We start from the raw sequence: 12,148 nt of genomic DNA, 5'->3' as shown, positions 1-12,148 counted from the left end.
TATAACTAAAAGCAAACACGGATTACCACAGCAAAGAGCAGCATATGAAGAGATGGAAACAAACATTGAAAGACATCTGATTAGCACGTGGCAAGCATGTAATAAAATGAGAAACATAAAAACAATAGCAGAGAAACAGAAGGAAAACATAATTTTGCAACTGTCAGAGATAAAGAAACAGAAAGAAACTATTCATAAGAAATCAAATTTAGAGTCAAACCAGGAAACCTTAAACATTTAAATACAACAACTACTTAAAAAACAACTCAGGTGCTAAAAGAAACATACACACACACACATATATTATAGATGTACTGTATATTAACCTAACAATATTTTTTTATGTGAGTAGAGTTAAATAAGATGAATGCAACTTTAGATGTGGGGTTTTTGAAATACATGAAGGTAAAGTTTGAGCTTTCTTTTTTTTCAGCTTGCTCTTTTGGTGAAAAGGCTTAACTGAATAAAAAAATTAATATCTTTTTGAATTTTTCTGATGACATTTTCTGAAGGCAGTTATTTATTTATTTTTTTAAAAAAAAGCTGTGCTGTAATAGAGAAGAAATCAAAGTTATCATCTTATCCAGATAAGATCTCGTTTATTTCTGTGCTGCAGTTCAGCCATTCAGTCATAACTCAACACATAATGCACATCACATTACATCAAAAGGTTCTTCAAAAAATAAAACTATACATTTCATAAACACAACAAATAAAGTTACATACTATAAAGTATTCTGGCAACCGTCAGTGCTACCTCTGGGCCTTCTTCTTAATAAACGAGTAAGCTGCTGATAAAATGAGAATAGCCTGTATCCCTTTATTGGGTGAGAAAATCATGACATATAATTTTCTTAGGTCAGATGGAAAAGATATCTGATCCTTAAATGGCTTAATGGGCCTAACAGAGCATGATACAGATGTATAACATGCTTATAAAATACGATGTAATGCAGCAGATGAACTTATCACAAAATATATAAAACATATAAACAGCAATATGAAACAAACACATAGATAAAGCAGTAATATTACTCAAAAATATTTCATGTTTAACTGAAGAAACATAAAACTGAAGTTAATATGCTTGACGTTTATTTTCAGGGATATTTTGGTGCAAGTGCTTACACACTTTAACTTTTTGAATGTATACCTTTTCACTGCCCAGTGCTAATTTATTTATTTAACCATTGCTAATTATTTTAAACTTTTCTAACAGCCTTCATCAAGAAAGAGCAGTCTGTGTCTTCACCTCCGCTCTTCTATATATCTCTGAGCTGGCACTTCTTCCTCCTCCTCTTCCTCACACTGTTGAATTTGTCCTGGTGTATCATCAAGAGTAGAAAAACCTTGTGTCTGGGCACCTCTCGCCTTGATGGATTTCTCAGTCTTTCTTGACTCTGGACACACAATCCTAAGGCAACGTAAACCAACCATGGCACTAAACAAAAAATAGCAAAAGTTACAGTGGTCCTGAGAGGCCAAAAGGAGTGCAACTTAAGAAAACACCATCAAATTAAAAACACCACAAAACACAACAGAAATCGAAAAAAGATTACAAAGAAAGGAAAACAAATAGAAAAATGCAGCAAAAGCTAAAAGAATAAACAAATCAGTCACTAACTTGACAAAGCTGATGCGGAAGTGTGGTAGTGGATAATTTTGTTGCAAAAATGGCTGAATGCTCAAACAGCATGACGAAGAGTAATGTCAGGGTTCCTGGGTTGTGACCCAGTGTTTTCAGTTCATTCATGTTCACTGTTTATTTTCCACATGTTCTACTTCCTATGTGTCAGATTATGTTCAGCTGTGTTCTCATCGTCAGTCAGTCCGTCAAATAGAACTCACGTTCTACTTGCTTTAAAAGCCTCTACTTTAGAATGCACACTGTTCATGCTGTCTGAACACTGGCAGAAAGCTGTGGAGGACAGGAGGGCCATGATGCTCAGCTGAATATCACTTTTACGGTCCTCCACAAACATCAGGATCATTTACACTAATGATAATGTTAGTTCAGTTATTTTGCTGCCTAATCTGGTTATATCGGTGGTGTTGAGCTAAAAGGACGTTTTTTATAAGGAGAAACAAGCAGAAAAATAGTAGTTTATTCGGATTAAACCTGTGTTCTAATCCTGCATCTTAGCACACATGTGATTTCCATGTGTAAAAACTGCAAGTGTCCAGAGTCAAGACAGACTGAGAAATCCACTGCTGCAGATCAGCTGTTAATGAACACACTTGGATACATGATGTTATCTTATAGATATATTTCTCTTTTACTTTTATTATAAAAAGAAGTTTTATTTTTATTTATTGCATTTAGAGGGCAGGTGACCTCTAAAGGTCCTCTAAATTGGAACTCTAAATTGCATTCTATATATATTCTAATGTCTTAAGCCACAGTTATATCTGTCACATTGCATGTCTACTTCAGGTTAAGCGAACATCCAACGGTTATAATCACAATAACCACAGTATCTACCAGCATATAAAGTAAAACTGTATTGTGGTATAACTGCTAAACTATAATAAACCACTACCTTAAAAAACAAAAATTGAAGCTCTAATAGGAAGGCAAATATAAGTTTGAAATGTTGAAACATTTTAAGAATAGTAATTCTAAATCTTTGTTGCTTTTCAAGGTTTCTTTTTTGTTTGTTTTAGTCTTGATATGTCATAAATTCATGAATATATCTGACAAATATGCTGTTTTCTATATTCCATTGTATAAACTGAATCTGAAAATGTATTTTTATTATGTTTCTAATTAATACATGTACATGTCTTCTAAATGTATAATTAATAGATCCACATAATACAGGTACAAATAAAGAGACACATGGGCTAAAAAATAAGTTTATACAGGACAGTGTATTACATGCCCAATATAAGAAAACTGGCCATAGAAGTTACAAAAAGTTATGCAACTGCTCTTCCAGAAGTCACATGTATTGTAACTGAAGTCAACGAGTCAAACATAAATGCAGCTGCCAGTATAATATATGAAGATAACACCTAATAACACCTATAGCAATTAACATAATAAAAATGGCTCTTTGCTGTAGTTAAATAGCACTAAAAGTTGACCTTTGCAAATTGGGTTTACTATAATATTCACTTATTATTTATTGGACTCTGTTAAGTGCATGCCCTGCCTTTTGTATGCAAGAGTCAGAAAGATTTCAAAATTAAAAACAAATGCTAAATAATTATCGAATACCTTTTAACTAAAACACACATGGCTTTGTTATGTTTTGATACGGTGGAATTTTAGATAAACTTAATCTTTAATCACTTCTTTCCTATTTCTTTTTTTTTTTCCATGTCAGACATCTGCCAGTAAACATGTTCAACTCAAACTCATCTGTATTGAGAGCTGCACTTGTAATAGCAGCTGACAACAGTGTCCGTATTGAAAAGTGATAGCATTGTAAGTGTTGTAAGATACACGTAGCTCTTACTTCTAAGCTGATGGCTTAAGAGCAACCAATCTTGAATAGATGAAAGTAAATGCTAAAGCAACATGAAAAGCATCAAAATCAGAAATCTATTCAACCATCACTTGGATGGATTATTTCAGAATGGTTTAGAAGCGCATCATAGTGCAGAATCAGCACTTTTCATCATGTTCAGTGATCTTTTATTAAGTGTAGATTCCTCCTTCAAAGGTGATCTTGACCCTCTGAAAAACACATTTGGTAATAAGCCTGGTGGGTGGTTTTTGACAATATCTTTACATTTAAGAAAGAAAATGCTGATGTCAGAGCTAGTTTTTACCCACTGAGGCTCTTAGGATAAAACATAAAATCCAAATCCAAATACCTTTGTGTTTTGGATTTGATTGTAATATTTTATTTGTTTCAGTCATTAAATTGCTTCTGGTTGTACCAAGAAGTTAAAGAAGAGAGGAATTTGTATCTTTGTTCTAGCTTCCCGTAAACTTTGGAACAGCCTGGCCTCCTATTAGGACCTCACCAACACTCAGTAACACTTTTCAAAACCTGTTTCAACACTAATTTTCATGCCTTGGCATTCAATCTAGACTGAGCCTTCACATTTCTTTTTAGTTTTTTCTTGTGGTTATGTGTATTGTGTTTTTATTATTGCTTTCATGATATAGTTGAACAGTATTTTGGTCAGTATTGTTTTTTTTGTGCTTATAAATGAACTGACTTGACTTGGCACTGGATATTTGAATTTAATGTAGTTTTTTTTTATTCATTGTCAATTCATAACAATCATCATCTGGAGGAGCTTTCTTACTAATTCCACTTCCCCAGCAAGTGGGGCACACCCTGAATAGGTTCGTGTCTATTTCAACACTAATATAATGCTCTTTGTGTCCCATTGTCAGTGAACAATCAAGCAAATCAAAAATATAAATATATGTCAAATACAGAACACTATAAATTATGATATCATGATTATTATCATCATATTTTAAGATATATATTTTTCTATAAGTTATAGAAAAATATATAGTTTTCCTATATGGTTTTCCTAAATAAAGTAACAATAATAATAATAATAATAATAATAAAATGTAAAATGAGTACCTCATTTCTTTTTCTGTTTTGTCTCATTGTTGTAGGTATCCATTTGTAGATGAGTTGCCTGAACATTTTTATACACTGAAACAGATAAAAAAAAGTTTTGAAATAAGTAGTATGTGGTGACAGAAAGATAACTTACTCATTAGTCTATTTGAAAGACATTCTCACATAAAAACACTCACTCTTGGTGATACTGTGTTACAGCTTCCTAATTTTACAATTAGTTCACTGAGACTCAAAACTTCGCAGGAGAGATGAGTGTAAGATTATTAAAATAAACATAAACACTCTTACAAACACTTTTACAATACTCACCAAAAAGACTCAAAAACAACACAAACTTCCACAAATCTACTACAAACTGGACCTTGGAACAATTATTCTTAACACTTATTCGCACACCTCAGTCACATGGTCACTGAACACATCTACATTATGCTATATTTGCAAATTTTACACCTTGCACATGTCTTTGGCTTGTCTTCTCTACTAAAACCTGACCATAACCTGAACCTGGTATTCAATACCTACTGCACAATCATCTCACTTTACTGCAATTGCACATGACCACGTTGTATTGTTTGGGTTTCCACTGGCGTGGAATTACCAAAAATAGAGAGGGCATAGCCTAATATATGAAACAAGAAATACCGCCATGTAATCCCTTTATTTCAACAAAGTAACTGTATTCTGAATACCACCTTTTTAAACTGAATAGATTTACTCATATTTTGTATTTTAAATACGTGACGTAATGTATTCCACAACACTGTCTATTTTTTATATTCTCATAAATGCAAAAAGGGGGGTTTGTGGTGAAACGGCATTTTGGTACGCTGTATACTGTGTATGTTGTTGTATACAATAAAGACCTTGAATCTTGAATTTATAAACTACTCACCTGTTACTGACATGACAGCGTAAGAGCTTGCTACTAGGTGGAACAAAATAAAATAAAAAGAAGAACAATAAATAAAAAGTTAAAGAACAAACAGATAATCTTACATTAATAAACATCCATTTAATAATTCCAAAAATTATTTCTCTTTCTGCCTTGTTTTGCTACTGAACATATTAATCTATTATTATTATAAGTGCTTTACTGCACATCCAAACTGAACAAAAGACTTCTTCTGATATCTACCTCAATGAACATCATATGAATTAAATTGTATTATTTAATTTTCTGTTCACCTTAAATTATTGGCACAATAAATAAGTAAATGCACAAATATAGAAAGAAAGAAACCTGTGTGTTTCTGGCAGTAATGTAGTCCAGCCACTATTATCACATCCATAGCCAAAATGATCAACATAGCAGGCAATATGATGGAGAGTCCAGTGGACCTGGATGGAGAGCTCTTCTGTTCAGTCTCTTGATCATCTTGAGGTATTATCTGCTGAGGTGTGGGAGCAACATGTGCTGCTAACACAATAAATATACAATATAGTATTTTGTTAATTTTTGTTAAGTATTTCAAGATGATGAAATGGATAACAATCTAATCTATATTCCCTTGACGTGAGTGAAGACAGTGTTAGTTTCTCACTAGATCAACTAAATCAATAACTCAAAAGAAACCTGCAATGACCTTTTGCACAGTCATGGTCAGCAGACGATTCATTCTAATAATTCTGGAGATAGGATTATGATACTGAAAAACTTGTTCATGCATTTATTACTTCTATGCTGGAGTACTGTAATTCATTATCATCAAGATGTCCTTAAAAAATCCTCATTAGAGCGTTTCGCTCTCAGACTAAAGGCTTACTTGTTGTTCCTAGAGTATTTAAAAAGTAGAACGGGGAGGGAGAGCCTTCAGTTTTCAGTCCCCTATTTTGTGGAACCAACTTCCAGTTTAGGTTGGGGAGACAGCCTCTCTACTTTTAAGATTAGACTTAAGATTTGGGCTGGATCAGTTGCTCCTGAATCCACCTTTATTTACACTACAATAGGTCTACGCTACTGGGGGATTCCCATGATGCATTGAGTATTTCTTCTTTACTCACCTTTTCCACCCTCTATGTGCTAAATACACCTTTCTTCAAGTTAACATTGTCCTAGTTACATTAGTTATCTGACTTATGTTAAAAAAAAAAAAATAATGATGAAATATTATCTCTACTTACTCAATCATAATCTATGCTAAATCTGAACATTATATAGTAGGACATGAAAGAGTGAAAATTATAATTATGTTTGAAGGCTGATGCTGATATTGCACAAAGCAACACTGTGCCTTACAAAACTAGAGCTTTACAAACCCCAAAGTGTGGCTTTATTCTTGAATAAAATTCAGTTCAAGCATTTCCTTAGTATGCCCGATATTTTATATTCTTACATGCAAGCAGAGACTGCAGAGACCTGTTTTAAAACTTTAATTTTCTTCTAGCACCACTACACAAAGTTTAGAATATAGCAAAGAGACTATTGCGTGTATATTTGTGCATTGCATTTGCTCAAATGCAGAACTGTATAGTTTATTTGAAAATATTATGCATCCATTGTGCTAAAAAAAATGTCATAGCTCACCTGTCACAGCCATCCAGCTCTCTGGTGATTTCCCTTGAGATTCAGAAAAGCTGCACTCGTACAGTCCTTCATTAGACTTGGAAACATGGGAAATGGTTATTTTTCCTGCATATCCAGTTTCCAAGTAGTGACCATCCTTGTAAAAATCAGCTGGAAGATTTGAAGGCATTCCTTTTTTTCTACAGCCCAAAGTGACATTATCTCCCTCCATTAAAGGAAAAGCGGGAATCTCCAGAATCACATCTCCTCCTCAAAAAACAAGAAGATTTATAATAAAAATGAATACATTGACATCCCCCCTGACTAAAGTTAAGATGGCTGTAAAAACACATTTAACTCAAGTCCATCTTGATTTTTGAGTCTTAGTAGCATATTGAAATTTTGGAAAAATGTGAAGTTAGTGGTTAGTAAACATACCCTTGATGGTGATGGTGACAGTCATGCTTTTCTCTCCATCTTCATTTTCACACCAGTATTCTCCACTGTGTGACTTAAAGGCAGGTTTAATGTACAAGAATTTTTTTGATGTTTCCCACTGAGTAGAATTTAAGCCAAGCTTTTTGATCACTCTCCATTCTGCTGGGCCATGAAACCCCGAGCAGTTTAATGAGATGGAGTCATATTCAAAGAACTGCAGTCTATTTGGATGAACATGAAGATAAGCTCCTTCTGCTGCACACACACAAAAATAAGTAAATGGATAAAATGAAATAAAAAAATGACTAGATGAAGAGATTGATATCTACTCTTAAAAAAAAGTGAATTTAATAGGGACCACCCACTTTCAAGTACAGTACAATAAAAGTACAATATACTTTTTTTTCCAAATCATTTTCTTAGGAAATAGAAAGATAAGCCATGTCTAGTATTTGTAATTGTTATATACACTAACCGGTCACTTTATTAGGGACATATGTTCAACTGCTCTTTAGCAAAATGGCTAATCAGTCAAATCAACAATTAGAATAGAAAACAAAAATGATCTGAGAGACTTTGAATGTGGCATGGTGCCAAATGGGTTGTTGTGAGTCACAGATTTATCATAGATAGACATTTTTTTCAAGCACCCCTTGATTTCATGATAACACCCTTAAAGTAACAATACAAATCGTATAATAGCAATTTATGTTGGTATTGTTTTTCTGACCGTTACATTTTCCCAGCTTGAAGGGAGTAAAGGTTGGAATGAAAATCGGGTTTAATGTGCAGTGTCATGATGGCACTCACACCGAGGCATCACTGATTCAACAACAGGTTTGTCATTACATTCAACCAGGCACAAGCAAAGTGTACCTAATAAAGTGACCAGTAAGTGTATTCAGTTAACAAAAGTCTGTCTTACAGACATTTGTCGCTGTTAACAAAAGTTTGTCTTACATTCTTTAGCATACATACAGTATTTCTGGTCTTGAGCTATAAGCAGCAACAGCATTTTCACCACTGTAGAGACAAAAAAATTACACATTACAGATGTCTTTATATGTAAGACATGGAATCTCAACAGCAAAAAATACTAATACTACTGCTGCTAATAATAATAGTAATAATACTAGTCTGGCTTTTATATACTTTTAGTTCAGTGTCCAGCTGACAGCGATCAGCAGAAGCAATTTAAAGTTACCAAATGATCTGGTTTCTTTAAGGCAACAGAATTAACACTTGCATCATATAAAAATCGTATTAATCACTCAGTTTAAATTCACATGCACTGTGCTTTATAAATAAATGTGACTTCTGAAAAAAGCATTAACAAAACCGCTTAATAGACACACACATCCATGGATTTTATTTGAATGTTGATTCAGATGCAAATGAGGATCAGTACTCACTCAGTTTGATGCAGAGCTCCATATTGTACCTCACATGGGCCTCACTATTTAACTGAATACAAGTAAAACGTGACAGGGTAGTACTTCCCTTTTTCTGTGCAGCATAGAAGCCACAGCTACGTGTGGGGGATTTTGTTTTTTGTCAACCTATCTCTTTAACTGTCAGAAGGAAGAGCCACTGTTACTTCACACAAGACATACAACAACAACAATCTTTATTTATAGAGCACATTTAAAAACCAGCGGTATACCAAAGTGCTTAACATTAGAGACAGAGCAGTAACATGAGTATTATAAGGCCTTAGCAAAGTATCAAATATGCTCACAGGTCAATACCACTAATACACAGGGATAATATAAAATGCATATTAAAATAAAAACATAATAAAAGCACAAGCCATAAAAAATATGTATAAGGAAAAATAGAGTAAGTCTAAGAGTCAGGTGCGAGCATTAACAAGCAGGAAAGGCGAGATTAAATAAATAGGTTTTTAACCGTGATTTAAAAGATTGAATGGAATCGGACACCGGATCACAATAGGAAGATTATTCCACAACTCTGGTTAGCCAGGGCAAACACCCGGTCACCTCTAGACTTCAGCTGAGATCTAAGCTGCACCAAGAGTAACTGAGTAGATGATCTTAATGCTCTGGCAGGAACATACGATTTAAGGAGTTCCTTAAGGTGGCTCGGTGCTGTGTTGTTGGTAATTTTAAACGTAAGCAGCAGTATTTTAAATTGGATGCGGTATTTTATGGGTAGCCAATGCAGGTCAGCTAGAACAGGAGTGATACAGGCAAACTTCCCAGTTCTGGTCAGAATGGGTGCCGCAGCATTTTGGACTGTCTGCAGTCTATGAAGGAGGGCAGAATGAAGACCAAAATAAAGTGAGTTGCAGTAATCCAGCCTTGAGGTCACAAAGGCGTGGATGAGCTTTTCCAGGTCCTTATGCAGAACATACTGCCTAGCCTTAGAGATGAGACGGAGTTGGTAGAAACTAGATCTAACTACAGCAGACACTTGTTTATCGAGTTTGAACGAGCTGTCAAGCAACACGCCCAGATTGCTAACAGTGTCAGAAAGGGAGCTGGTAAGGGAACCAAAGGCATCACGAAGTTAGCCACGAGGAATGTTGCTGCCAAATACCACGATTTTAGTTTTCTTATCATTTAGGATAAGAGAGTTTGCTAGGAGCCATTCTTTGACCTCGCGCATGCACTCCATAACGCGGCAAATCTCCGTTAACGAGCTACCGCAGATCGCCCCGTGCGTGGGGCTGGACAGCGTCAACACGTTAACGAGCAAACTGTGCTAACGCACTAGTTCCCACCAATGTAATTGAGCATCGCGTGGCACATCTGATATACTGTTTTACTTTTTTCCATGACGCGCTTACCTTCAGGGTCATACGTCACATGAAAACCAAAATAGTTCCAAACGCCAGATCTGAATGAGGGTGGGGGAGGTTCAATTTCAGGTAGCGTTGAGGCAGTTGCCATGTTGCAACGAGCTTAACTTCTGTCTTGCTAGCTTGCGCTGCGCTCAGTGGATCTGCGCTCGACAGTGCAGGCTAGGCGGAGTAGTCGAACGCAGATCCACTGAGCTCTCAACACAGACAGCATCGTCAGAATAAAAGTTGATAAAATAAATTAAAAAATTTTGTATTGTTCGATACATATGCGTACCGAACCGAAAGCACTGTATTGAACAGCTCAATACCGATACATGTATTGTTGCACCCCTAATATATATATCTATATATCTATATATATATATAGATATATATATATATATATATATATATATATATATATATATATATATATATATATATATATATATAGATAGATAGATAGATAGATAGATAGATATGATGTTCCTGGGATCTGCCGGAGCCACACTCACTTATATATAACGTAGGGTTGGTTAGCATGGTGGCCTAGCCTAGTGACGCTTAGTGGATACTAATGATGCGAAGAATCATGAACGAATCGTTCAATACTCGAGAATCACTTTACTGACTCATGAATCATTCATGAGCCAGTAACTCAACTCCAACTGACTCACTGACTCATCCCTCTTGCGGTTAGTTTCATTATTAGAAATATATCTAGCTTATAATTAAAATTGTGGAGAAAAACACAACATCCAGTATCTTAACAAAAACATTTCTGCTCTGAAATGGAAGAAAAAACCCTGAGTAGAATCTCACATCAAGACAATAGCTCCTCGGTTCACAGTAGCATCGCTCTGCTAACATGCTAACAACACATTTGAGCTACTCACCCCCTCCCTTCCTGTGCTGATTTGTAGGGTACGCGAATCACTCAGGACTCACTAACTCCTTCCTTTCCCGTGCTGAATCATAGTGTGAAGGAATCACTCACTCACTCACCCCCTCCCTCCTGGCTCACAGCTTCTTCTTCTTCTTGGTTGGCACCAATGTTAAGACGCATTACCGCCCCCTGGCTCACAGCTCAGTGGACATTTAGATGAGAAAATATATATTTGACACATTTAAGGAAAATATTAATAAAATAAAAATAAACAAAATAAATGTTCCCTATAGAATTTTTTTTGCTCTTTTTTGTTCTATAAAATAGTTGTTTTCTTTTAGAATCACTCATCTTAGCAGTAGGATATACATGAAAAGAGAAACAAATTAAGTTTGAGTGAAAATGTACATTTTTTGGATTCTCTGGTCAACTGACTCAGTGACTCAAAAAGTCCGATTCACTTTGGTGAGTGACTCATTAAAACCTGATTCAGTAAAAAAACAAATTTACCATCACTACTGGATACAGATGACTTGCTGAGGATTCAAGTATGGGTTTGACTATCTATCTATCTATATAGTTACAGTTAAAAGCTTATATACATGATCATGGGCATGAATGTATTGGTAATGTGGGTTTAAGGCTTTTAATCATAACAACTGGTCTTTTTTCAGGATGTATACAGCATACGGCTGCAAGGGCTTTAAAAACATTTATATGGCTGATTTTTTATCTATGAGTGTAATTTCTGGTCTAGAGCTGAGTTTCCCACAGTGAAGAAGTCCCACCAAAAGCAGCAGCAGAGCCACCATCACAATAGTGAAAACAACCCTTAAGAGGAGGAGGAGATCACGAAAGTTGTCAGAAAAGAGATTAGTATCTCTGTGAAGCCCTGCAAAGAGACCAGAAATTTGCATATTAAGAAGAAACATTTGCAATTTTTCTTTTTGCATCGT

General features: G+C 35.1%; 1 protein-coding gene across 6 annotated transcripts; it reads right to left on the bottom strand.

Annotated features, from left to right (window-relative positions):
* Window positions 1-590: 590 nt before the first annotated feature.
* On the bottom strand, window positions 591-11,224 carry LOC113019629 (Fc receptor-like protein 3). 6 transcript variants are annotated; one of them, XM_026163394.1, is made up of 9 exons: window positions 11,203-11,224; window positions 8,916-9,074; window positions 8,464-8,526; window positions 7,504-7,758; window positions 7,087-7,335; window positions 5,803-5,979; window positions 5,455-5,487; window positions 4,557-4,631; window positions 591-1,441 (listed from the first exon to the last, which is right to left on the bottom strand). In XM_026163394.1, the coding sequence occupies exons 2-8, from the start codon at window positions 8,935-8,937 to the stop codon at window positions 4,558-4,560; spliced, it is 873 nt and encodes a 290-aa protein (XP_026019179.1). In that variant the 5' UTR covers window positions 8,938-9,074; window positions 11,203-11,224; the 3' UTR covers window positions 591-1,441; window position 4,557. The 6 variants fall into 6 exon arrangements, with proteins under 6 accessions (XP_026019179.1, XP_026019177.1, XP_026019178.1 ...); XM_026163392.1 differs by lacking the exons at window positions 8,916-9,074; window positions 11,203-11,224 and having other exon boundaries at window positions 8,464-8,886; XM_026163393.1 differs by lacking the exons at window positions 8,916-9,074; window positions 11,203-11,224 and having other exon boundaries at window positions 591-1,414; window positions 8,464-8,886.
* Window positions 11,225-12,148: the final 924 nt, after the last annotated feature.

Source organism: Astatotilapia calliptera, chromosome 3 (genome assembly GCF_900246225.1).
Source record: "Astatotilapia calliptera chromosome 3, fAstCal1.2, whole genome shotgun sequence".
In the NCBI taxonomy this organism is placed as follows: Eukaryota; Metazoa; Chordata; class Actinopteri; order Cichliformes; family Cichlidae; genus Astatotilapia; species Astatotilapia calliptera.
The sequence above is the reverse complement of the archived record's forward strand: the minus strand, read 5'-3'. Positions and strand labels throughout refer to the sequence as shown.

Excerpts from the sequence above, each read along its gene's own strand:
- LOC113019629 (XM_026163392.1), bottom strand. The coding sequence starts at position 8,551 with ATGTGTAATTTTTTTGTCTCTACAGTGGTGAAAATGCTGTTGCTGCTT. Across the intron at positions 7,336-7,503 it reads TGTCACCATCACCATCAAGG|GAGGAGATGTGATTCTGGAG; the intron begins GTATGTTTACTA and ends TTGTTTTTTGAG. Across the intron at positions 4,632-5,454 it reads CGCTGTCATGTCAGTAACAG|TGTATAAAAATGTTCAGGCA; the intron begins GTGAGTAGTTTA and ends TATCTGTTTCAG.